Here is a 26,548-nt window from a genome sequence, read left to right as displayed (position 1 = left end):
TCCAGACAGTCCTTCGTCATTTACCAGGAATGACTTCTCTGGCATGACAGGAGGAGGGAGAGGAAACAGATGGAAAGTCAGAGAGAGAGGAGATTAGGGAAGAGTGAGTTTCAAGGAGGGATTCCGCAGGGAGGATGAGCAAGAACGAGCATGACCTTGAAGGAAGGAAGCCAGCGTGGGGAGGGTTAGGGGGAGAGGAAGTGGATGCAGTGCGGCTGGAGAAAGAGAGAACAGGGTGGGCAGCAAGGATGCAAGGACTTGAGAGCCATGTGTCCGTTTTTCCAAAGGCAGAGAGACCCGTGTGGAGATCGAGGGAGGCAGTGGGGAGGAGGGGATGGAAGGTGGGATGGGGGAAGGCGCCACTAGACAAAGCAGGAGTTGGAGGAGGGAATAAAGGAGCTCCCCAGTGTGAACACAGTTGGAGGGAGGAAGAGGGCACCTTGGGGAGGAGACAGCTTTGGAGCAGGCAGGTTTACAGAAGCGTGGTCAGAGCCAGTAGGTGAATTCCACAATTCCAGGGAGTGCCGTGCACATAGACTCTTCAGTCAGAGCCGTGAGAGCTGGAAGGGTGGCGGTGGGGAAAAGATGGATGCTGTAGCCGGGCAGATCTGGGTTTGAATCCCACCTTCTGTGCCTTCCAACATGGGACGCCTTGCCTTAGCAGCTTGGAGCTTCAAATGCCCAGTCTGAGAAATGGGCTAAGCACATTCTCATTCCCAGGTGTCTCCGTAAGATTTGAACACATTGATATGGGCTAAAGGGCCTTGCACAATGCCTAGCACACAGTAGGTGTCCAAAAAATGCTTGTTTTCTTCTTTCCTTTCCCTGAAGGACAAAGTAGTCTAGAATGGGGGAAGAGATGGACTCAGGTCTTATATGAAGTGAGGTGTAATTAGAACCCAAATCTCCTGATGCCCCTACCGGGTACCCTCTGTTAAGGGAGAGCTAACATTTCCTGAGTGCTTGTTAAAAGCGATTTCAGTCACTTCCCCTGGGTCACTTACTCAATCTTCTTACTTCTGTGAGGTTGCCCCTGGCATCTTTATTTCACAGATGAGCACACTGAGGCTCAGAAAAGTTAAAGCAAACTATGTGACTCACCCAAGGTCACAGCTAGGAAGCATTAGAGCCGGGTTCAAATCCAGCCTGTAAGATTCCAGGGCCCTTGTCCTCAACTACCAGGCTGTGACGGTGGCCAGGATGAGAAGGGGGGGAGGAGTGTCCCTTGGCACCACGGCTGACCCTGCGCTCCCCCTCCAGTGCCCTCCCGAAGCCTCCTGTTCTACGATGAGGGGACGGGCTCGTGGGAGGATAGCCCCAGCGCCCTGCTGCCCGTGGAGCCCCCAGATGGCTGGGAAATCAAGCCAGGGGGGCCAGCGGAGCAGCGGCCCCAGGACCACCTGAAGCACGACCATCTGGACAGCAGCCACGAGACCACCAAGTACCTGAGTAAGGCCTGGCCAGAGGACGTCGGCAGAAACGGCACCGGCCCCGACTTCTCCCATCCCAAGGAGTGGTTCCACGAGAGGTGGGTGGGGACCCCTACCTTGCCCAGGGGGTCCCAGACTCCACCTGCTCTCTGCCCACCCCTGATCCCCACATCAGCCACACACACCCCCAAGGTCCTATCCCTCCCATATCCTGACTAGGCCTGCAGCACCCTCTCCCTGCCCCAGCATCACTGGCTTCTCTTCTCTCTCCAGGGAGCTGGGCCCCAACACCACCATCAAACTCTCCTAGCCCGTGCCAAGACCCAGGACCCAGGATGTACCCCCCGGCACCCAGAAGAAGGGATGTCTTGCTCACCAACCCGGATCCGGCTCACACCCCTGCCCCCTGGGGGGTTACAATCCCAGGCCAAGGGGATCCACTTCTCCCCAGCTCTTCGCCCCATTCTTGGCTGGGGCCTCTCTTGTCACCTCAACATTTGGACCGCTCCCTTGGGCCGGCCACTCCGCTCTCACTCCTCCCCCCCATAGCCATCCGTCCTTCTCAGATCAGCCTCTCACTGGGCCACCCGTCCTCCTTTCTCACAATGACCAACACAACCACTGCCTCCCTGCCCCCATTCACAAGCCAGCATACACACTGAGACACACACACACACACACACACACACACACACACACACGCCCCTCACCCCACCTCCCACTGTACAGAGACCAAGAACAGAAATTGTTTGTAAATAATGAACCTTATTTTTTATTATTCCCCATCCCCTAAGATATTGTATTTTACAAGTCTCCCTCCTTCCTTCTCCCCTCCCTTGTTTTATATTTTATGAATTTAGTGCGGGCTTTGCTGTTCCCTGGCCTCCCCCCTGCCACTGCCCAAGCCGCTGGGCCTTTTTAATTGCCAAACTGCTCCAACTATCAGCTCAGCACATGCTTTAAGAAAGCAAAATCAAAAAAAAAAAAAAAGATTCAGCATCAATCCCTGACTTTGTACCTTTCTTTGGGGGGCACGGGGGTCTGAGGGATGGGGAGTGGGAAAGGGAAGTTTATTTTATTTTCTGGGTGGTTGTGGGGGCAGGGAGAAGTATGAAAAAGGCATTGCTTTTGGACCTTCCTCTCCCAGCCAGGTGCAGAATTCAAACTAGATAGTCAAAGAATTCTGCCGCAGTTCTCCCAGCCCAAGGCTTCTCCGAGTACCTCCTACTGCTGGGTGCAGAGCAGACAGGCACCTAAGCCACACTCCCATCCTTCGGGGATGGGAACTACAGGTATTGAACATTCAGTTTGGTCCTCCTAAGACCTGCCAATTTCTTGGGCTTTGTATCCTTTGCCTTAGCTGGATTAAAGGCACAAACTTCAGAGTAAGAAGAGCTGAGCTCAAATCTTGGAGCTGCCACTTGCTAGCTCTGTGTGAGAAGCAGAATTCCCAACCCTCGTGTACAAACCCAGTGTAATCCCCTCCCCTTGGGTATGGTGGGAACCCGTGATTAGGGTGGGAGATTACTCCCACAATTAGATTATATTATTCAGCAAAAGCAAAGAGATTTTTGTGGAAGTAATTAAGGTTCCAAATCAGTGGATTTTGAAATAACTGAAGGGTGGGCCTGACTTAATCAGGTGAGTGTCCTAAAGGAGGGACTGGAACCTTCCTGAAGAAAGAGTCTGCTGCTGGCCTTGAAAAAACAAACAGGCTTGTGAATTGTGTGGAGAGGGGCAGCCTCTAGGAGCTGAGGCCCTCGGACCTACAGTGGCAAGGAATCAAATTCTGCCAACAACCTGAATTAGCTTGGAAGAGAACCCTAAACTCCAGATAAGAACATAGTCTGGCCAATGCCTGGACTGGAGACTTGTAAGACCCTGTGCAGAGGACCCAGCTTAACTAACTAGAACTGATCCGCAGAAACTGAAATAACAAATGCATGTTGTGTGTGGTTTTTTTGTTTGTTTGCTGCTACATTTGTGGTACTTTGTTACGCAGCATGGGAAACAAATACACTATGTAATGTGCATCTCTCTGGGCCTCCATTTCTCCATTTTGAAAGGGGATATAATGTCCAATGCCTGGGGCTGTTGTGGGGATTCAACAAGGTAAATTGTACAGGGCCCAGCACACAGTGAGCACATGATAAACATGAGCTATCTGTATCTAGGCAATATCATTGCACTGTTCTAAAGGGCCAAGTGAGGTGCTATTATAGCACAGAGGAGGGTGCCCCACCCAGACTTGAGCATCAAGGGCTCCCTGGAGGAGGTGACATGAATGACTGGTGGAAACAGGCAGGAAAGAGGAAAGGGGCATTCCAGGAAGAAAGAAGTGCCTGGGCAAAGGCTGCCAAGGCAGGAGAGAAAGGAAACTTCAAGAAAATTCAATTTATTCAGAATAGCCAGAAGGCAGAGGGCAGGGATGCTAAGAGTTGAGCCTGGACAGGTGAGCTGGAGCCAGATCCAGGTGAACTTGAATGCCTTACTAAGGCATTTGGACTTCATCATGAAGGGAGGATACTTTCATACACAGAAGCAGGAGGCGTGGTGGTGGGATAGCACTTATACCAGCTGCCCACCAGGAGAATATCTGGTTGAAACCAGACAGAATTATGGAACCTCAGAACTGGCCATCAGGCGCCATCCTCTATGCCCCTTCCCTGATCCAGCCTCGGCTTGACCACCTCTAGGGATCAGTTCTAACTGCTAGAACAGGCAGGCCTTTATTGCAAGGCCATTCAAGACCCGGAATCTGGATCCCAAGTTATTATTATTATTAACAATAGCTTTTTGCACAACCCCCTTTCCTGATTGATTCATCCATTCCCTTCATCAGTCATTCAACAAATAGCCCCCAAAGGTCCCCAGGCTGGTTGTAGGGGCTGAGGAGTAGACCAGCAATTGGGGTGTAGAGCAGTGATTAAGGGGTGCAAAGGATGTTGAGGCGGCACAGCAGAGTGTCATGTAATTCAGATTTGGGAGGTCAGAGAAGGCTGCCTGCAGGAGGTGACCCTTGAACTGAGTCTTAATGGATGAGTAGGAGTTGGTAAGGAAGAGAAGGGTAAGGGTAGAAGATTCATTAGGGTAGAAGAGTGTCTGGGGCAGAGAGAACGGCAAATGCAAAAGATGGAGCCATGGAAAGCAGGGCCAGGACCAGGGTGAGGAAAGCAGGTGCCTAGGGTACAAAATTTAAGGGACACTTGCACTTCCCTGGGAATGAGTGCCTCAAATTTTCACCCTCAGCACCCAGCTTGGTCCCTCAGCCTCACCTAGTCTGGGCCCTGATGAAAAGCACAGCCCTAAAGGAAGGGGTCTACAGGGAGAACACTCTATCCCAAAGGTGATGGGGTGCCACTGAATACTTTTAAACTGGAGAGTGAGATAATCAGATTTGCCAGTCCGGAGACTCCGAGAGTGGGCAGAGAGGATGAGCCAGATTCCAGCAATAATGAGTTAATTGGCATCAAATTGGCTGTGGGGTGAGGGAGAGAGGGCAGAGTCTGGGAGGACGTTTAGGTGTCTGATGTGGGGGGCTGGGTGGATAATGAGATAGTCCCCCAAGACAGGGAATTCAGGAGGAAGAGCAGGTTTGGAGAGAAAGCTAAGAATTCATTTTAGCACATCCTGGCGTTTGTATTGTTGATAGAATGTTCCCATGAAGATATAAGTCTAGGACTTGGGAGAGAAGGATCCAGGCTGGAGATTGGAAATTGTCAGCATCCAGATGGTCTGTTAAAGCCATGACTCTGTGTAAAGGGAAGCGAAATAAGGGCAGGACTCCAGGAAAGATGGACATTAAGAGGTAAGTGGAGGAAGAGGCGTGAACAAAGAAGGCGGCTGAGAGGAGGAGGTCAGAGAGGAGAGACAAACCAGGATAGGGGGAGTATCCCAGAAACTAATGGAGGAGAGTGCTTCAAGCAGAGACAGTCAGATGCCATCTGAGAGGTTGCATAAGATGAGAGGGAGACAAAGTGCCCCTTTGCTTTGTCGATGAGGAGGTCACCAGTGACCTTGGAAGGAGAGCTGAGACAGATGTGACACTGCCAGGGTGGAAGCGAGAGCAGGAGGGGTGGAAGTGAGAACTGGGGAGGAGGGGGGTGCAGGTGGTTTTCAGGAAGGCTCAGCTATGAAGGGACAGAGGGTGGCAGTCAGAGGGGGAATGTATGTGTGATCAAGTGTGGTTTGGGGCTGTTCTTTCAGATGGGAAACAGTTGAATATGGTTATTTCTAGAAGACAAAGAGCCAGCATAGACAGAAGATGATGAGGAGATGGGTGGGGATGGGATCCAGGGAGCAGGTAGAGTGGCCCACCTTGGACCAGAGGCCTGGACAGAGAGGGAGGGCAGATAAATGTGGGTCCAGAATGTGATGAGACAGAAAACGGAGGGAATCCTCTGATGGTTGTGAAGTAGGAGGGCGATGGGGAGGATTGGGGTGGGAGTTGAATTTGGGAGAATGGGAAAGTTTGAAATAGTCACACAGAGGAATGGGAGATGAAGTTGACTGTTGGTGTGACCCTTCATCATTCATTCATTCATTTAACAAACATGTAAGGCACTTTATGTGCATGGTGCCCTGCTCACTGTGAGGCACAAACAACACACAGCTCCTGACCTGAAAGGGGGTGACACCTAGCACTCTCCTACTTATTGATCAGCTACCACGTGCCAGGCATTGATCTGAGGGCTTTATTACATAACCCAGTTAGGACTCAAAACAATCCTAAGGGCTGGATATTTTTATTTCCACTTTAGAGATGAGGAAACTGACGTTCAGAGAGGTGAAATTACTTGACCAAGGTCATGCAGCCTAATAAGGGGCAAAGCTGGTATTTGGACACAGGTCTGTTTGGTTTCAAAGCTCCAGCTCTCCATCTCCCATTCCAGCATGCTTTCCCCTCTCCTCTCAACACGCCTCTCCACTCCATCCCTGTTTTTTTGTTCTTGCACAAGTCCCAAGAACACTGGGGCTCCCTGCAGCAACTAACTCAGAGTGCCCAGGGTTTGGTGAGCTGGTCAAAGCACAGTCATCTGCAATCCCCACCCTGTGTCAGTCCATCCCAGAGTCTTTCCAGCCTGTGTTAGGATGCAGGATAATCCACACACATAAGCCCTCCGTTGACATTCCACTCCTCAGTGCCATATGTCACCAACCTTGAGGGGGGAGTGTCCCAATGTGTCCCCAGAGATGGAGCAGCAGCCTCCACACACTATTGTTAGCCCTGGCAGCCCGCTTTTGCAGCACACACATGCGATAGCTTTCACAGTGCCAGTCACCCCGCAACAGATTGCTACAACAAACCCTTTGTTCCACCTGGAAACCAAAGCTCTGGACAACAGGGAGAGCAGCTGTGCACAGTGCTCAGAACTGGGATGGGCCAAGGCAGGGTTCCAATCCAGAGGGGCTGGATGACCCCAGGAGCCATTGGGCCAAATTGGGCACCCATCCAATGTAGGTAACAGGTGCCCCTTGGGTCTTTAGCTCCAAAGGAGTCTGAGTTGCCTTGTCATGAGAGGGGCAGATAAGAGCATGGGCCCTGTTATCCTCGCTGCACTTGAGTTTGTGACCTTGGCAAGTTACAAAACCTCTCAAAGCATTCTTGTGTCATCTGTAAATTTACCCATTGTTCTAGTTTGCTAATGCTGCTGGAATGCAAAACACCAGAGATGGATTGGCTTTTATAAAAGGGGTTTATTTGGTTACACAGTTACAGTCTTAAGGCCATAAATTGTCCAAGGTAACACATCAGCAATCGGGTACCTTCACTGGAGGATGGCCAGTGGTGTCTGGAAAACCTCTGTTAGCTGGGAAGGCACGTGGCTGGCGTCTGCTCCAAAGTTCTGGTTTCAAAATGGCTTTCTCCCAGGACGTTCCTCTCTAGGCTGCAGTTCCTCAAAAATGTCACTCTTAGTTGCACTTGGGGTGTTTGTCCTCTCTTAGTTTCTCCGGAGCAAGAGTCTGCTTTCAACGGCCATCTTCAAACTGTCTCTCATCTGCAGCTCCTGTGCTTTCTTCAAAGTGTCCCTCTTGGCTATAGCTCCTTTTCAAAACATCACTCACAGCTGCACTGAGTTCCCTCTGCCTGTCAGCTCATTTATATGGCTCCACTGATCAAGACCCACCCATTGGAATGGAAATTATCCAATTAGAGTCATCACCCACAGCTGGGTGGGGCACATTCCAAAGAAACACTCAAAGAATTACAACTAATCAACACTGATTACATCTGCCTACACAAGATTACATCAAAGATAATGGCATTTGGGGGACACAATATATTCAAACTGGCACACCCATCCTCCTTAAAGTTGCTGTAAGGGATCAATGAAAGCTTGCAAATAAATTTCTTAGCACAAGGTCATTTATGCAGTCAACACTCAAGAGACACTAGCCATTTTCTGAGCACAGAGATGATGGTCTGGAGGTGTTTAGAGTGAGCTCCAGCTGATGGAGGCTGCAGCCAGGGGGTTGAGCTGGTCAGGAGGGGTCCTTCATTTCTACCTCGGATTCTTGGAAAGAGGGTGGGGCCACAGCTAAAAGATAATGCAGTAGGCAGTTGGTCCTAAATGGGGAAGTGTGAGGACAGAGCAGAGAAGCCTCACTTTCAAAACAGATTGAGTAGGGAAAGCACGGCAGGAAAGAGCTAAACAAAAACCAACCTGGAAACCCAGTGGCTAGGCAGCTGGTAAGAGAATGTCAAGCTCAGCGGAACTACCATAATTCATGGTATAGGAGGCTACCCTGAACCTGGCCGCTTGGAAATAGGAACCAAGAATCCTAGAAGGGCACTCCCAAGGGCAGCTAGGAGGCCGGGGCTCCTCCAACTCCTCCAACAGCAAGACTTCTTTAGAACTTGGCTCTAGGGAGGAAGCTACTCTGTGGCCAAGAAATTTAATGCATTTCCATTCATCCAATGAGAGATTGCTGAATAAGGAGAGAGGTGGAAGGAGAGCTGAATCAGGCCTCTCTCTGCCCTTAGGGAATTTACAGACTAAAGGGAAACCGAGGCCAACATGAAGCTGCTACGGTGGTTAGGAAAAGAGTATGAGTTCTGGTGCTAGAAGACCCAGATTTTAAATCCTGGCCCCATCACTCACTGCTGAGCCATCTTGAGCAAACAAATCACTTAACTGATAACTCAGTGTCTTCAATGGTAACATGGAGGAAATGATAATATCTAACCACCCAGGGTTGTGGCAAGGATCAAATGGGGTGTTAGTTATTGTTAGAATGTGAAGAGGAGAACTAGGAGGAGCCCAGGGAAATAGTTACAGGGCTGAAGGAGGGAGATAGCATCTGTAGTGGGGTATCAGAGAGGGCTTCATGGGGGGTGTGGCACTTGAGATGGGCCTTGTAGAATGGACAGGCATCCCATAGGAGGAGGAACAGAGAAGGGAACATACTCCAGGCACCAGGAGAGCAGGGAGGCCTCCTAAGATTTGGAGGGGTCTTGGGTGGCACAGGTGGCCCCCTTTGTAACCCATTCGCCACCTCTGTGAGTCTGGCTTCACCTTCTGGGGCTCACAATCAGTGTGGGAAATAAGCCACAGACTAGACTCAATGTGCAGAGGGCAATTCGGGGCTAGGAGGAAGGAGAGTGCCTTTCAACTGCAGCCATCCAGGGAGACCTCTTGGAAAAGGAGGCTTTTGAGCTGAGCCTCAGAACTTGAGTAGGACTTCCACAGTAGGAGGTTTCAGATGGGCAGTTCAGCCTGAACAATCTCCAAATATGGAGCACAAACGGATGAGGCTGGACAATAGGATTCGATAGGATGCAGGAAGATTAGGGCAGGCATTGCATGCCAGGTTAAAATATAGGCAAGGGGGAGCCACTGAATACTACAGGGGGAGAGTAAATGCTATGGTCAAACATCCACTTCAAAAAGATGAGTTTGGGGCCATGAATAGGAGGGGTTAAAACTGAGAAGTCAGTCAGGGTCCCACCATGGTCCAGATGTAAGGTTCTTGTCCAAGGACAAGAGGAAATGATGCAAAGAGGGCATGCCATAAGATCTGGAGGGGGAAGAAGAGGGGGCGTCCAAGATGGACCCCAAGGAGCCTTCTTTCCTGAGTCGGCTTCTCCCCTCTCCCATTAGCTTCAGGCCCCTGACGCAGGAGGCTGACTGAACTCTCTGGGAGACTCTGCCTCTGCAGCTTCAGGAGCGCGGGTCACAGCAGGCAGCCGGGCCTTGAGGAGGCTGAGGAGCTCCAGTGGTCGCAGAGGTCTCTACCCACCCTCCACCAACCCCACCCTCTGCCAACATGATCCAGAAGAGCTCTGGGCCGAGAAAGTATCACCGGCGATCATCCCCCAATTCAAGGTCTCCCTGGGTAAGTGCCCCTTCCTACGCCCCTTCCCCAAATCCAACTGGGTCTCTAAATCCCGATGGCGCCGACGGAGTTAAAGCCGGCTCAAGTCACCGCCCCCGCGCCCCCCTCCCTGCAACCTGCCCGCCGCTGCCGCGAATGCCGGAGCCGGAAAGCGCGGGACGAGAGGGGGCGCATCACCGCCGCTGAGTGACGGGCGGGGCGATGATTGGCAGCTGCCGAGCCGCCGGGTACGGGGGCGGCCGGCGCAGAGGTGGGCGGGGGCGAGCGGCCCACAGCTCTGACCCCGCGCCCCGGGCAGAGTTCGTGCCCGCCACCGGCTGCGCCGGGCTCGCTACCTCGGTGCCCCGAGCCGGACTGGCTGGGCGGAGCGCCCCCCTCCCCGGGGCCCCGCGGGCTGGCCAGTGGCTCTAAGGTGACACACCGGTGCTCGGCAGCGGCGGTGGCTGCAGGAGCGCGCTCCGCCCGGCTCCCGCTCCGCTAGCGTTCCGCCTCCAGCCGTCCGAGGGGCGCCCCCAACGCGCACGACGCAGCACCCCGACGCCCGCAGGGCCCTTCCCGGGGCGCGAGAGGACCCTAGCCGGCCTTTTCCAGGCGCAGCGCCCAGCAGCCCGCTGCTCCCGTCGTCTGAGCCTCGGCGTCGGGAGGGACGCGCGGGATCCAGCGCGTTCCTCGCTCCCCGCCTCGCGCCCCCCGACCCGGGAGGAAAGGAGACTCTGAACTTTAGCCGGAGGAGCCCGACAGGCCGCGGGAGCCGCGGGGAAAAGGGCGGCCGCAGGATGGCCGAGGGCCCGGGCGGCGGAGGACCCCGCGGGGACGGGGCTGGCGGCGGCCGGGCAGCCGAGGAGGAGGTGGTGCGGCGACGCTGCCGGCGAGGGGAGGAGGCCGAGGTCCCGCAGCCGTGGCCGGAGGGGTCCCGGGGCATGGCCGCTGGGCCCCCGGTGGAGGAGCGGTTCAGCCAGATGCACCTTCGAAAGCAGGTGTCTTACAGGTAAGGAGGATGGGGGCGCAAGGCTTGAGACCACTCCTCTGTTCATTGGACATTCAACAAGCGGTCACTGAAAGCCCGCCGCTGGCCGGGCACGGCTCGAGGCGCTGGGGCTTCAGAAATAACTGCCGTGTCTCTGCCCGTCCTGTGCAGAGGAAAGGGGGAGTTTCTGGGACCCCTTCTCTGGATAAAATGCAAAGCTCTATTCATTCAACAGAGCTTTCCTTAGTGCTCACTGTGTAGCAGGCACTGAACTAAGGTGCCCAGGGGACAGACAACCAAGGAGGCTTGGTCCTTGCCCTCCATCTGCTGGGGAGAGCTAAAGAGACCCCCCCTTGGCCCATCTTCTGGGTGGGGAGGAGGGAAGCCCCTCCCACCCCCCAACTCATTCAACAGGCCTTACCTGAGCCTTCCTGAGGGCTGACCCTGCACTAGTCATTGGCTTGCAGCAGTGAGTGAGATGCCCCCTGGCACCACGGCCAAGACCCCACTGTGGTGAGAGATGGGGAAAGGCCTCCCCTCCTGGACCCCTCTGCCACAGCAGGCTCTCACTGGCATCTACAGTGGCACAACCTGTGCCCCCCTCCCTCGCCCGAACTCCTGACATCTTCTTAGCCAAACCCCCCTCTGCCTGTGAACAATTCCCAGTCTCCCCGGTTCTGCCACCTCTGCCCAAGGGCTCCCCTGGAATCAGCTGGAGTGAGCCCCCGAGTCGACTTTTCTGATCTGGGGTGGGGGGTACATGAGTGAGGAATGAGGGTGGGTAAGGTACCCAGAGGGTAGATCAGGACGTGGGGCAGCCCAGTGCAGAGTTGACCTTCCTCTTCCTCAACCAGACCACAGCATCACCTGGGACTGGCTGCCCCTCTAAAGCCCCAGGGCCATCGGGGCCACTGGGGCGTGGGCACTCCTTGAAGCCATCAACCTGGTTGGAAAGGACAGGTTTACGACCACAGGGGCTTGTGGTGTGGCTGAGGCTGCTGCGGTTCTCTTGGGGCTTCATAAAACTGGTGCAGCCCTGGGAGTTTCAAGGGCCCTGATACTCTTCATGGCTATAAGGCCATTAGTCTCTATCACTTGGAGGAGGGTGGACGAGAAGGGGAGGAGGCTCCTCCACCATCATGAGGTCAGAGGCTCGTAGTAAGTGGGAAGTGGGCCAGGCTGTTGCAGGCCCTGCCTTCACTCTCTGGGGTCTAAAGTATCAGGGGTGCACTGGGCTCCATTTCCAAGTTCTGCCTCCAGAACACCAGGCTGAGAGGCGGGCATCGTCTGTCTCATGCTTCCTGGCTACAGATAGAAGAGCTCCTGAAAGATCAGCCATCACCTGGGGGAGGGGGCAGTGCCGAGGGGGAGGGGGCAGAGAACGTAGTCTCCTGGAAGAAATATTAGCCTGGGGGTCAGGAGCCTTGGCTGGTATTCTTGCTTTCTGTCAGCAACTTGCTGGGGTCCTTGAGCTTGACAGTCTCTCTCTGGGCCTCAGTTCTTTACCTGTCACGTGAGCGGCTGACTCTCAAGGTTTTTCTTTGGCTGTGGGTGAGGGACAAACGGCATCTGGAGCTGGGAAGGGAGCCAGTGGGGTAGAGGCTTGGAGGATGAAGAGAAGAGAATAATGAAAGGTCTGGGATGGAGGATGCTGCGGGTGTGCACACACACACACAGAGGCCACTGCAAAGGCTGGGATTACCCCAGGGTGGTTTCTGAATGGAGGCCTTTCCACTGCTCCAACTTGAGGTCTCTGGTCACCAAAGATGCAAGAAAACCAAGCTATGAAGGGTATAGGAGGCCTCCAGGTCACCTGTGTGAGGATGGCAGAGGACAGCACCAGGGCAGTTTTCCAGTTGTCGCCTCTGGACAGACTGGGCAAGGCACCTCCTCACACCCTGGGGTCAGGCCAGGAGCCCAGCACGAGGTCCAGAGCTGGTCGGGGCATCAAGGCAAGGAGTGCCCCCTGTGTGAAGGGCAGAGGCAGCCCTTAGCAGGAGGCAGCAGCCTGGGGCCCTCAAAGCTTTTCCAGGTGCCAGGCCCATGGGACCCCAGCAGAACAGGCTGTGCTTGCTGGCTAAACCCTCCCGTGTGGCTGTCGTCCCACGTGGTGAGTGGCCTGATGACAAATGCTGCTCCTTCCCTGGACAGACGGGCCGCCCAGGGGCTGGCAGGAGCTCAGGCCCATGGTGGCCCGTTTCATATCCTCTGCCCGCAACAGTTCTGGCTTGCAGCTAAACCTCCCGCCCCGCTCTGAGAGTTGCTAAGAAAAGCAGTTGCAAGCCCTTCACAGAGAGAAAAGGCTTTTCGACAGAAATGCGGGGGCAAAAGAATCCGAGGGCGAAGGATGGAAACGGAAGCAGGATTGAGGCCCGGACTGCCTCTGACGTCAGTGAGGACAGAAGCTTTCGGCAGGACAGTGGAAGCTTTTAGGGGTGCGGGGGTTTCTGAGAAATAGGCTCCTCTCATCACACACCCCCACCCACACCCCAGCCCAGGGGTGGGCTGGAAGCAACTCTGGCAGCAGCTCTAGGTAGATGGAGAGATGGCAGGTCTGCACCAGCACAAGCCCTGTGGGCATGGGGGGATGCGCAAGAAAATGCACAAGGGAAGGGCTTGAGTGAGGTAGGCCCTTTTCCAGTATAAATGGGACCCGGTTTCCAATAACTCAGAAAAGGGCATTAGAGGTAGTGCCCTGACATAGTGTATCTACATCTGGGGTGAGGAAGGATATCTCCTATACCCCCAATAAGTCTGAAAGGATCAGGGTTGGACTGAAGAGACCATTGGAGGGAGGGCTCCAGCACAGGAAAAGCCAGAGGGGGGCAAGGGATGCTGGGTTTGATCTGAAAGGACCAGTCAAGAAATGCAGAGCTATGACTTCTGGAGCAAAGCCCAGTGGTCCCCAAACCAGATCACTTGGGGGAAGCTCTTAAAATTGATTTCAAGCCCTGCCTCTGAAAATCCTGATACAGGTTGACTGGGCTTGACCTTGGACATCTCAACTTTAAAAACCTCTCCCAAAGAATTCTGATGGGCAAGTGGGTTTGGAAAACGCTGGTTCCACCTGTGAAGAAGGCTAGGAGGAAGAGTAAGGGGCAAGACAGGAGGAAAAGGAGGTAAAAATGAGAGATGGACCTTTGAGGTGTGGTTGGCAAGGAGCTTCCCTGCAACAGCCCTTGTTGGAGCCCCAGAAAGACCTTGAAAGAGTTCTGGGGTTTTGGCTGAAGGCTGGGCACTGGCTGAAACAGAGGTATGGGGCACAGTCCTTCCCTTGGGAAAATTTTGGCCCAGAGCAGGGGTTGGCAACTTTTTTCTGTGCAGGGTCACACAGGAAATATTTTAGGCTTTGCGGGTCATATGGCTTCTCTCGCAACTACTCATAGTGGGCAAGGAAATAACGGGCACAACTACTCAATTGCCATAACACGAAAGCCGAAAGCAGCGACAGACAAATAGTTAAAGGAATGAGTGTTGCTAGGTTCCAATAAAACTTTATTTATAGCCACTAAACTTTGAATTTATATAATACTCTCAGTCACCCCAATATTATTATTTGTGTTTTTTTTTCCTAACCATTTAAAAAAATGTAAAAGACATTCTTAGCTCACAAGCCATACAAAAACGGGTTGGATGTGGCCCGCGGGCCATAATTTGCCAACCTTTGATCCAGTAGCTGGGACATGACGCCTGGGAAATGACAGTGGCTGGTGGGCCTCAGGAATCAATCCAGGCCCTGGGCAAAGTGGGGCTGCGTTCTGTCCACCAAGAGAGGCAGCGCAATGCCCAAGTCCGCGGGCTTTGGGGCTGGAGGAACTAGATGTTGATCCCTGCGCCTCCCAGCTTTCATCTCTGACCCTGTTTCCTCATATGGAAAAAAAAGGGAACAGTAATACCTACATGGTGGTGTCGCTGGGAGGATTACAAAGATAAGAGAAAAAAGTTCCTGATTCATAAGAGGATAAAGCTCTTGACTCACAGGAGGAGCGAAATGCAATTTAGAAGATTTTTGTCCTCTGTAGCTGGATTCCCTTGTGGGTGGGGAGTCCCGGAGGCCTTCCTGGAGGAGGTTAGCCCTGAGGGTTGGGACAGTGGCAGGACCTGGAGGTGGCAGAGCTTAAGGGAGACTGAGGGAAGAGGCTGAGCATGTGTCCCAGGCTGCAGCCCTTCCCTGTCCCCTTCCCCCACGCCCCCACAGAGGGGCTGGGGTGAGCGGCTGGGGGCACCAACTGGCAGGGGAGGGTGCCCCCTGCTGCGGGCATGTGGCTGCGACACACGGCTCCTCAAGGGAGGGGCACCTGATCCTACTCTCCCTGCTGCTATTTACCAGAGGCTAAAAATAACCCAAGAGTGACAGGGAGATGGGGCCGATTTGTAATTTAAATAGCAACAGGATAAAGCAAGGAGCTGCAAGAGATCACATTCTGTCCTGAATTAAAAATGCAGAAACCGGGGGCGGGCGGGAGCTGAGCTGGAGCAGAGTGGGGGGGTTGGGTGCTCTCAGAGGAAGCCGGAAGGAAGCCGGGGGTCCATCCATTTCCCTTCCTTTGGGAAAGGCGGGGCCCAGGCCCAGGCCGGAACGCCTTTCTCCCCTCTGGGACCTGTGGTTCTTGCTGGCAAGTGAGTCAGAGGCCAAGGAGGGCAGAGCCGGGCGATGGGGCCGGACTGGTTGTGAAGGCGGAAGGCAGGGATTGGGGTCCCAGAGAAAGGGTCTTACTTGATCTCACAATGGCACAGGGAGCATGGGACACACTCCCAGCTGCTCCTACCCCCACCCCTGCGCCAGGGGACAAGCCATTCGGGAGCCGGAACGACCTGTTTGAGCAGTGGCGTTTGAACAGCTCTTCCCCAGTGTGGTTATGGGCCAGGCCTCGGGAAGCCTGGGTCCGAGTCTCAGTTTTGCCTCAGTTGGTGGATTTTTGGAGAGGTTCCTCATGGGTCCAGGCCCCAAAGACTGGGGAAAACCTCTTGCAATTAAACATGAAGAGGGGTGTGGAGGCATTGGGACTAAGAACTCAGCTTCTGCCGGCCTCACTGTGCTTGACCAGTGTTTCTAGGACTACAGATGTTTGGGGAAGGAAGACTAAGTAGAGTACATAGTCAGTGGGCTTTGAGGGCCATTGGGCAGCCCCTCAGATCTAAAAATATTTCCCACGCTCTCCACCAAGGAGGTTGGGGTAGGGAGGAGCTAACGTTTCTGGGATATCTACTCTGTTGTAGCATGCCAGGCACCTTGCAGACTCATTGAACCCTCACTGCAATCGGCAGGTGTTCTGTCCCCATTCTACAGAGGAGACACTGAGCCTCAGAGAAGTTAAGCAATTTGCCCAAGATCACACAGCCACTAACCGGTAGAGCTAGGATTCAGACTCAGATCTGTTTTCTCTCCAAAGCCCATGCCCTTTTTACTGTCAGGCTCCCGAGGGCTGGACTGTCATCCTTCAGGATCTTTTCATTTGCCTCTGTAGTAAGCGCACCTATCTCTGGGAGGGATAATAGGAGAGGGGGAGGCAGGGGACTGAAAGACAGTTGTGCAATCAGGGCTTATAACCCAACAAATGCAAGGAGGGGGCTTGAGGGTGGGGTCCTGTTAATCCTGTCCTGGGGGCTTGGTGTCTTCACTCCAGGCAGGGGTGGGGAGTGCAGAAGGAAGTTCCTTAGGGTAGATCCAGCTGACCCATAGGCAGGGCAGAGTCACCTGGTCTCCTCTCTCACCTCCAGCCTGGGGACCTGGGAGGGACCATAGGACAGTTTGAGGCTGCCCAGAAGGAGCCTCCTCAGATTTCCATCTGCTAGCCAGCAGCACCTGCAGCCCAGCTCAGGTGCCTCTGTCTCCTCGGTGAGGGCAGAGGCCCAGCACCTGCGCAGGAGTCAGCAATCCATCTGGGTTGCTCCCTCAATCGTAGGCCTGGCCGCTAGGGAGGGATGGGCACTGAGAAAATTCTCCATTTCTCACCACAGCAGCTCAAGCCATCAGGAAGCCAGATTCCCTCCCTCTGTACAGCTTTTTGCACACCTATATTCAACTCATTTCAACTTCCATAGGAGGTTACAGAACATATACTGTGCACCTACCACGGAGCTAGGAGCAACGTAGGGTTCAAGAATCTTGTAAGGAGGCAACAACAATGTGAATAAAAGCTCAAATGATATAGGAATATTATGGGAAACAGAAATTAGTGTCAGAGATAGTCAGTAGGGTAGAGTTCTGACTCTGGGACAGTGTTCAATGCTTAGTAGGTATTTACAAAATATTTGTTGGATGAATGAGCGAAACCTAGAAATCAGGGAAGGAGATTCAAATGAACCTGTCAGAGCTGAAAGAGAGCTTAAAACTCATCTGATTCAACTCTTTCGTTTAATAAAGGAAGGTTCTGGAACCCAGAGAGGTCAAGTGACTTGCCCAGAGTTGCACAGCAAGGGCTGGAATTTGAATGAATGGAATCTGTGTCTGGGGCTCTTTCCGACTTGCCTCCTTTGCTTCCTGGGCTGGAGTTTGAAGGATGGGGGAGATTCTGGTTGGCCAAATATTAAGGGTAGGCATGGCAAGGGGAACAGCATAAGCAGATGGGCTGGCAAGTGTGAGGGTGGCATGTTGGAGGGGGTGTGAAAAAAAGAGGGAAGGAAGAAATGTTTATTGAGCACCTAGTGTGAGGCAGGCACCAGAATGGCTTGAGCTGAGCGAAAAATCTCTGCAGGGAAAGGCTGGAAGAAGAGGCAGAAAAGAAAGGAACCAGATCATAAGGAGCCTTGAAGGTCAGGCCAAGGAGGCCGGCTGGGCAGGTTTTGAGAGCAGAGAATGTCCAAGTCGTGGGTTATTTGGTGCCCTGGTACATTTCTTTTCCCCAGCTCCCACTTGCTCATCCAGGCCATGGAAAGTAGAACACCTCACCCTCTAGGGTGAGCCCAAAATAATTTTCTTACCCAGATTCTTCTTCCTGTGTGTATCCAGGTGGGTTCTGAGGGGTCCCCAGCTCCCCAATGCTGCCACATGGTGTCCTTGGAACTGCCAAGATGTCCTGGCTGCATCCTTCCCAGCCCTGTGCACCTGTCCCTTCCAGCCTTGGCCTTCCCCACCCCCCCCCCTGGGAAGCAGAGTTGAGATTGACAGCTTCAAGGAGTACAAGCCTGAGGTAGCCCCTGCCCAGCAGCCAGGACTGTTCTTCTCGAAGCCTCCAGCCTGCTTGGTTTCCCCTACTGGAGCCACATTTCCTGCTCTCTGCTGCTCCAGGGCTGCCAGATGCCTCAAATGAAAAACAAGCCCAGCCCTGTTTCCTCTGTTTAACTGCCCAGGCTGCTTGGAGAAGGCTTGGGAGAGGAGGGCAGGGCCCTACAACAGCCTCCTTCCAGAACAGGCCTTGGCCTGGCTGACGAGTCTTTAAGGGGCCACAGAGCAGTCGATCAGCCTTGAGGAATTCAGAGACGATGGGCTGTAGGGAGAGGCCAAGCCTCGGGGGTATCACCTGGCCCCCTGCCCAGTCCTAGAGGGGCAATGAGGAATCTTAGTTAAAGAGTCCAGATTCTGGGGTTAGACTCTTACTTCCACCACTTACCAGCTGGGTGACCTTGGACAGGTGAGCTTAGTGGCTCTGTCTCTCGGTTTCCCCATGTGTAAATCGAGGAAAATAACAGCACCTACCTCATAAGGTTGTTAAAAGAATTCAGTGAGCTACTGTATATACTCAGTAGGTCTCTGGCACAGAACTGTCTCAGATATAATAGCTATTATCATTCCTGAGTATGAATTATTATTACATAGCAAATATTTCTTTAAAAATTTTTTAAGAATATTTAAGTCATGAGGGATTCAAAGATGATTATAGCACCAGTCTGAGGTTTCTAAGGGCAGGGGTGGCATCGCGGGCATCCCTGAATCTGCAGGTTCTGTAGCGTAAGTGTTTATTGAACTGTACTGAATTGACACTATTTCTGTCTTCTAGAAACTTACAGCCTTTCTGGGGTAACAAACACATATACAACTAAAGAACTAATTATAGAGCAGTGCAATTAAAGATTGCTTCAGGAAGGTACAATTCCCTTCCCAGAACCAACCCTAATAATAAATAGTTAAGTATGTGCCTTATTATTTATTTACCAAGTCCTCGCAATGACCTCGGGAGATCTGCTCGGCTCAAGATCTCCCTCTTGCTCCCTGCTCTCTGACCACCTGGCCTTTTGTTTTTCTCCAGACACATCAAGTACGTGTTCATTCCACCTGGAATGCTGATCTCCCAGAAAGGCACACAGTGTGCTCTCTCCGTTTATCCAAGTCTCTTCTTGGATGTTATTTCCTCAGAGAGGCCTCTCCCGATCCCCCTACCTAAACAACGCCCCCATCCTCACTCCCTTCCCCCTGCATTTTGGCTTCATTTGTCTTCATAGTGTGTCTTGTTACCTGACATTGTATTATACATCGATTATTTGTTTCCTGGTTGTCTCTCTCACTAGAATCTAAGCTCCGTGAGGAGAGTGCTGCTTCCTTGTTCAGTGCTGCTATACTGCTTCTCTCGAACACAGTGCCTGATGCAGAGAAGGAAGACACTAGTAAATATTTGTTGAATGAATGAATTTAGAAGCTTCTTTTTACCTCTTATTTAATCCTCATACAACTCCGTGAGCTCAATTATTACTCTTGCCGCCTCCCATTTCACAGATGAGAAGACTGAGGCTCAGGAAAGCTCCCTAAGATATGTATTCACTTTATCTGCTTATACCCTACCTTATTCCAAAAACAATTTGAGGAGACTTAGGGAGATTTATGGCATGACCCGACATCATGCAGCCTGTAAGTGGCAGAAGCAGGATAGGAGCTCACTCCTTCTGACTCCATCTTCATTGTTCTTTCCAATGCTCCTTAGCTTGTGTGCCTAACACAAGTATGATGCATGCAGAGGTGCTAAGGAGAGAGAGTTTTTGGGGGGCAGGACACCCCCAGCTGGCATACCTGGTGGCTGTGATGAAGTGAGAGACTTCAGCAGGGCCAAGGGGTAAAGATGGGAGAGGGTAGGAGGAGAGGAAAGCCAGCTGGGGCAGGGATGCAGACTTCCGCCAGGACAGGCCCGGCTGCTGCCTGGCAGCCTCCAACTCTTGGGGCTGGTTCCTGGCTCTTGGGCTGGGCTTGTCCCTGCTCGCCCCTCGCCCTCCTGCGCAGCTCCCGGGCCCTGCTGCCTCCTGCCCCAGCCGGCGGAAGGTGCCTGCAAGGCCTGTGGTCCTCAGTCAGGGACAGCCGGTTGGCCTCTTGCAGGGCCCCTCGGTCAGGAAGTGCTGAAAGAGGAAGAGAGTGGCCGGGCAGGATGAGCGCGCTGGGGGCCGGCCACAGTGCTGGGGGAGGCTGCAATGCGGCCACAGCTCTGGGCCCCACCGAGGCGCTGGGGACAGGAGAGGGGGAGCAGCTGGGGGCACTAAAGCAGATGTGGCGCTATCGCTCCTGGGACGTGCCACAGATCCCGGCCGAGGCCCCCCAGACACAGTAGGTACTCAGGGTGGCCCAGAAGTGGCCCCGGGGGCCTCTGCCCCTCTAGGGTGAGGGGGTGGCAGAGGTGGGGTTACCCACTCATTGTTCGGCAGCTCTGTGGAGGTGCAGAAAAGATCAAGGGGATTTGTAGTGAGGGTGGGGGGAGCTCTGATGTTGGGGTTATTGGGGGGAGCAGTGTGAACTCTCAGGAGGCTAAGAATGGAGGGAGCTAACAGCATGGGGTGAGGAGCCCCCACGGGAGTGCGGAGCTGAATGCTTAAAGTTTCTAAACCAGCTGTAGGACCTGGTACAAACTCAGAGGGGTCTTCTGCTGCCTATGGCCCCCTTCCTCAGAGCTTGGTGTAGAAGCCATTGGGAAATTGCCCCAAAGGGACATATACACCCCAGGGGGCCAGTGTCAGGTCCACTTGGGGATTTCACTGCCCTCCTCCTGCCCATCTCTAGACCCTTCTCTGAGCTCACTTGGAGGAAGCTGGAAAAGGGTTCTGGGCCTCTTGGTGCTGGCTATTTCTCAAAATCACAGGCTTGCCTGCAAGTCATGGCCCCCAGCGTTGGCTGTACGTTGGCTGGCCAAGCCTGGAAAATGAGCTGCCAGAACCACCAATGAGGGGGTGAAAGTGAAGGTGACACAGGATGTGGCTTTGCAGAGAGGAGCATGAACAGAAACAGCGGGCAGCTGATGTGGGCACTGGGGTGACACGGTTTGGGGGGGGGGGTCGCGCTCTCCAGCTTCCTGGCCTCCTCTGTCAGCCCGCAGCAGGGGCTATCAGGGGCTGTCCGAGCTGCTGACTCCCCAGCCACGACAGGCAACTGACCGCTCAGCTTGGGTTCCAGTTGCTTTCTTCATCTCTGGAGGGGGACAGCCTCTGCCACCTTGGGGGTGTGTGTCACATGTGCATGAGCAGTGTATTCTGGGCGGATGGGAGGTGGCAATGTGTAACCTTTGTCCTGGGGGTATTGGTGTGTAGGAGAAAGGCATGTATGTTCTATGTGGGGGTGTATGTTTGTGAATGAGAGTGATGGGAGGTATAACTGCTGTCCATTTATGAGTGTGTAAGAGGTGTGGAGGTGTTTTGTGCATTTGTAAGCGATCCACGGGTTCAGCTGGGATCGTGTTGGGAGCATGCCATGTGTTAGGAGTGCGTGATAGGGCTGGAAACGACTGTGATTAGCTGTGGAAGGATGACTTTGTATGAGAAACGTGTATGTTCTATGGAGGTGTGTGTGAGGACCATTAGGTGACTTTGGTTCTTGTATATATTTCTGAGTGTGAGAGGCTGGGGTGGAAGGTGTTCATTTGAGTAATAAGTGAGCATAATTGTGTGTGAGAGGCGTGTTTGTTCTGTGCGCATGGAGGCACTGCGTGGCTTTTGTTCCCGTGGGTGTGATTTGTGAGAGCCAAGGGGCTAAGGGAACGGAGTTTGCGTGTGGCTGTGCCTCAACACAGGGTGGGCGAGAGAAGCTCAGGGACGTATTCCGTCTGGAGGTGGGAGGGGAGGTGGTGACAGCCGCCCTCGCGGATGTACGTTTGTGAACCTATGGGTTGTTTGCTGAGGGAGGACTAAGGGGAGGAAACCACTGGGTGCGCGCAGAGCCGGCGTCCTCCCAGCGGACCAGACAGTGCGTTGGGGAGGCGGGACCTCGACGGCCCCGCCCCGGCTCAGCCCCGCCCCCCGGCCGCCCCGGAGGCTTGCGGCGCGGCGGGCTGCCGGCAGAGGGCGCCGCGGGCCGGGTGAGGCCGCGCAGCCGAGGGGGCGTGCTCGGCGGCGGGCAGGCAGCGGCCCGGCCAGCTATGCGGGGTCCTGCGGCCAGGGCTGGCGGCACTTCCTGGAGCGGCGGCGGTGGCCGCTTCCCCAGCACCTGGGCGTGGGGCGCGGGGGCGCGCGGGGCGGGCGGAGCAAGCGCGCGCCATGGCCGTGGCGGGCGGCGCGGAGCGGGCGTGCTGAGCCCCGGCCGCCGGCCCGGCATGGGTGTCTCTCGCGGGCCCGCCGCCGGCCGGGGCTAGGGCCGTATGGAGCCGCGGGACGGCAGCCCCGAGGCCCGGAGCAGCGACTCCGAGTCTGCCTCCGCCTCGTCCAGCGGCTCCGAGCGCGACGCCGGCCCCGAGCCGGACAAGGCGCCGCGGCGCCTCAGCAAGCGGCGCTTCCCAGGGCTGCGGCTCTTCGGGCACAGGTGAGTGGGGCGGCGGCGGGAGGGGCACCGCGGCACCGGGGGGCATTCCACGGCCACCAGCGGTGCAGGCCACCGCGGTTACGACATCAGTGGTGTCATTCCCGAACCCCAGGCACCAGCTCTCGGGTCTCCTCTGTACTAGCATGGAGTGGCCACCCCCCTCCCGTCCCGGGCACCTGAGGGACGGGCTGCCTTGGCGTTGGCACCGCGTGGGAGTCATCCCCCAACTCCCCGGCACCGGCGTTACCTGTCACCTCGCCACTGGCACTGAGTGAGGGTCGTTCCCTGGTGCCGGTTTATCGTGTCTCATTTCTGGTACGTCGTCAGGGTCAGCCCCCAACTCTCCAGCAGGGAGACAGAATCCCTCCCCGCAGGCAGCGCCCCCCGTGACTGATCACCCACTCCTGCTTTGGCACCCGAGAGTCACACCACCCCTGGACATCGGAGCTGGCTGCCTCCCACCAGGGCATGGCATCTGCAGAACATGGCCTCATTGATACTGTCATGACACATGGCTTTCACGGAGCACTGGTCACTGATTGAATTGCTCAGTATTTTATGCCTCTTCTTGGGAGTGGGGGTGCCTGGCTAACTGCTCTACCTTGCTCTTAATTAGTGGGGAGACCTCAGCCTCTATCTCTGCTAAGTGGTCAGCATCTCTTCCCCAGCTCCCAATCCGTTCTGGAAAAGGAATGGGGTGGGCTGCAGTCTGGAATCTGTGCTGGGTGTTAAAGCTCCATCTTGCCCCCTCCCCCAGCACTCCAAATGTCACCATCTTGTGTCTGTGACAGGGCTTTGACTAGAACTCTGGTGAGGAACTGGGGGAGGGTGTGGAAAGAGTGAGTGCCGGCAGCTCATGGCATGTGTGCCAGTCTTGGCGGGGCGCCGCCACCTGCCTGTGCAGCCTTGGGGTAAGGTGAGAGAAGCCGGAGCCCCAGGACTACCCTACTTGGCTCCCTGGGCTGCTTCCTGAACAACCCCTGTCCCTCTCCTGGTGGCCAAGGAGCTTGCAGCCAATCAGTGAGGACCCCAGAGCCACCTCAGACTGGACTCTGACCACTTGGAATCTGCCCAAGGCCTCCCTCAACCTTTTCTTCAGTTGCCAGGCTTTGTGGCATTCGGCCCCCTGAGCTTTGCCCTGTCCTTCCCAGGGTAGATTTTACCCACCAATGACGTGGGTGTTTTTCTCCTGTTCTTCGGGTCGGCTTACCTTGATGCTGATGCTGACCTATGCCCCCGCCTGCCTCACACTAGCCGGGGCCCTACTTTTTGTATCTGTACTGTGCTGCTGCCAGGCACACCCAGGGATCTGGATGCCTACGCTGGCAGATGGAGCTCCTTGGGCTCTTGTGAAGCCACACAGGCTTCAATGACATCTAAAACAGGGCAGGGAGCAAAGCTTCCAGTACCTCAGTTATGTCACCCACAGCCCTGCAAGATGGAGCAGATTACACCCAGCTCTGCAGGATGTAGCCTACCATGTTCACAGGCTCTGCCGGAAGCTTCCTGTCCCTGCCCACAGGGTACCAAGTGTTGGGCTATTTTGACCTGTGGCTATGCCCCTTTTGAAGGGCACAGGTTTGTGCACATAGGGATGAGCCACAGGCATGTTCGGGAGGAAGAGCAAGAAGCAAGAGTAACTAACAGGTACCTTTACATAATTCTATAAAATAAGCAGGATTAGTGTTATTTCTCCATTTTTATATATGAGAAGAACAGGCTCAGAGAGATGAATAGTTTGCCCAGTCACATAGCAAGTAAGATACAGAGACAGGATTTGAACTCGTTTCAGTCTGATTCCCAAACCCACATCCCTTTGTCTATACCAGGTTCCCAAACAGCACATAGGGTCCTTGAGAAGGAAATCAAACAGCACCTCCAAAGGCATGTAGGGAGTGCTGCCTGTGTGGTAGCAATGTGCTGGGAATAGTGGGACCTACAGAACTGAATATGTTCAGAGAACCAGTAGAGTAGGGAGAGGGCCGTGGGGAAAAGACTTCCCCCTGACAGACCTGGGGGCTCAGAAAATCAGATGCCCACTGGGGCTGGCCTTGCTCCTCCTTACTTGATTTGATGGGGTGGGGATGGGGGCAAAATTTGGTTTGGTATACCTGCTCCGGACTCTACCACTCTTTAAAGCTGCTTATTATTGGTACTAACACCTTTGTTTGCTGGCCACAAGCTTCAGGTAAAAGTCCTCGGTGTCCTAGCTGAAACCGATCTTCCATGTTTCCCCCACATTCTACACCCATTCTTAACCCAGCCCTTGATTTTCCTTGCATTTCCCCCATCCTGTCCCCACATCTCAAACCTTGGGGCTGAGGGGCCTGATAAGTGAATGGGCAGTAGCTGGGAGAGAGTATCAAGGACAACAGATAGGTTGGTGAAGCCCTGTTGAGAATTCTGCATTTGGATCTTGGCTCAATGGGAGAGTTCCATGATCAATTAGCACCTTCTGTTGTGAGCTTGGCAGGGGGCAGTGATGGCACATGGGCCATGTTTGCCATCTCTGATCCACCCTGGTCCCGTGTCTGAATGGAAACCTCTTTGTCATCTTTCTTAAAGAGGCTTTTCCTTAAAGTCCACCCCCCACCCACCCCCGCTGTCTTCACCCTCTTGGACTCTGGGGAGCGGTTTACCATCACCCTTATTTTAGCCCGGTAAGCCACAAGGCTAAGCCATGAACCTCCCCGGTTGTGGATTCCTTCCTCCCCCAACCCCACCCCACCCCACCCCTCCTTGCTGGGAACCATCAGCCCCCTCAACTGAGGAGGAGGAGAAAGAAGAAGAGGTATAGGCCCTGCCCTAATCCCAGGGCATCCTGTTCTCCTCTGTGAGCTGAGGAGGGCGGGAGCATCACGTTCAGATTCTGTCAGCCTGAAGGTTGGTCAGTCAGACGTGGGAGGAAAGTTGACTGTCTCCTCCTCCTCCAGGGCCCACAGGGAGGACTCGCTTATCCTCTGGCCTGGTCCCAGCAGCCTAATCCTGGGCAGGTCACACAGCTTGCAGCCCAGGGGCATCAGACACGCCCGGGTACCTGGTACATCTAGACATAAGGAGCCTCTGGGAGCCTTGGTGCCTGCTCTGCCTTCCCCTGCCCTTCATCAGTGCTCAAAGTCACTGGCTCCCAGAGGGCAGGAAATGCACCTGTGGAACAAGTTTGAGACAATAGTTCCCATTTAGGGGTGATGCCACATGGCCCTAGCAAGCATAGACCTGAAGTTGAGGCTGGCATAGGGCCGCCAGCAGCCTGAGCGAAAGCAGCTCTGGATTTGGTTGGTTTTGGAATGAATGGGGAGGACCTGTTGAGGGATGCCCAGAGCACAGGTGCGAGAACCTGTGGCGCCAGGATGTCTAGGAGCAAAAGGAGCCTATTGGAGGCACTTGTCTCTCCCAGGCTAATACCAGGCCGCCAGCAAGCCCTGTGGGACAGCCCAGGTGGCCAGAGGACGTGGCTCCAGCCAGTTTGGGAAGAAAAAGGGGCATCAGTGACTGAGCTGTTCATCTGTTCTCCTCACCCTGTTCACTCCCTACACAAGATCATGTGCCAGTGAGTGTGGAGCTGGCCAAGGTCAGGGAATTAGGGGTGCATTTTTGTAGTCTTCCCTCACCCCCTGACTCCATACCCCAGAGTGGCTATAGGTCAGGGGAGAGGATGGGCTATTCTTGTCATTTTTCCTCCATAGCATACTCTGCGAAGTTCAAATCCCAGGATATGGAGCTGCCCAGGACTCTGAAGGGCATAAGAGAGCAAGAGGATGGGTATCCTCTCAGGCATGGATAGAGAGAGGACTGAGTGACTCCTAGACAGACAAAGCCTAAGCCCCAGGTAGCTGGTGCTGGAGGAGAGCAAGAGAAACGGGCTTCCTGGAGGCCTCTACAGAACGCACCAGCTCTTCTCCCAGGTGGAGGAGGAGGTGGGCGGCAGGTTAGGCCTCGAGGCCTGGACTGTGGTGGTCCCTAGGAGAAAGAAGCAGGGGTCTGTGTCCCTTAGACCCCTGCAAGAGAGTTTCAGGGTCTGGAAGCTGCCCTGGGAACCTTCCTTGCAGTATCGCTAGAATGACACAAGGGGGCGACGGCTACCATTATGGGGAGGGCAGAGGGAGAGGAGGCTCCTGGCGGCCAGTACACTTAACTTGCACTGAAGATCCGCTGTGGGTGGACCTA

The 26,548-nt window shown here is 54.4% G+C and overlaps 2 protein-coding genes across 10 annotated transcripts in view; both read left to right on the top strand.

Moving 5' to 3' along the window:
* Positions 1 to 2,420, top strand: part of CREB3L1 (cAMP responsive element binding protein 3 like 1) — a 33,918-nt gene extending 31,498 nt beyond the window's left edge. For both annotated transcript variants that reach the window (XR_005217378.1, XM_037839051.1), the window contains 2 exons: positions 1,261 to 1,528; positions 1,704 to 2,420. Coding sequence is in view for 1 of the 2 variants with exons in the window: in XM_037839051.1 (XP_037694979.1) it covers positions 1,261 to 1,528; positions 1,704 to 1,740 (305 nt within the window). In the remaining variant the exon portion in view is untranslated. The remainder of the gene's footprint in view (positions 1 to 1,260; positions 1,529 to 1,703) is intronic.
* Positions 2,421 to 10,095: 7,675 nt separating this feature from the next.
* Positions 10,096 to 26,548, top strand: part of DGKZ (diacylglycerol kinase zeta) — a 44,242-nt gene continuing 27,789 nt past the window's right edge. For 3 of the 8 annotated variants that reach the window (XM_037838617.1, XM_037838620.1, XM_037838618.1), the window contains exon 1: positions 22,091 to 22,381. In XM_037838617.1, the coding sequence (XP_037694545.1) occupies positions 22,221 to 22,381 (161 nt within the window). In that variant the 5' untranslated portion in view covers positions 22,091 to 22,220. Of the gene's footprint in view, positions 10,756 to 20,027; positions 20,204 to 22,089; positions 22,382 to 26,548 lie in introns of those variants that run through there. The other 5 variants (XM_037838613.1, XM_037838621.1, XM_037838612.1 and 2 more) reach the window with 4 other exon arrangements.

The sequence above is a fragment of the Choloepus didactylus genome, chromosome 6 (genome assembly GCF_015220235.1).
Source record: "Choloepus didactylus isolate mChoDid1 chromosome 6, mChoDid1.pri, whole genome shotgun sequence".
In the NCBI taxonomy this organism is placed as follows: domain Eukaryota; kingdom Metazoa; phylum Chordata; class Mammalia; order Pilosa; family Megalonychidae; genus Choloepus; species Choloepus didactylus.
This window is presented reverse-complemented; position numbering and strand designations above follow the sequence as displayed.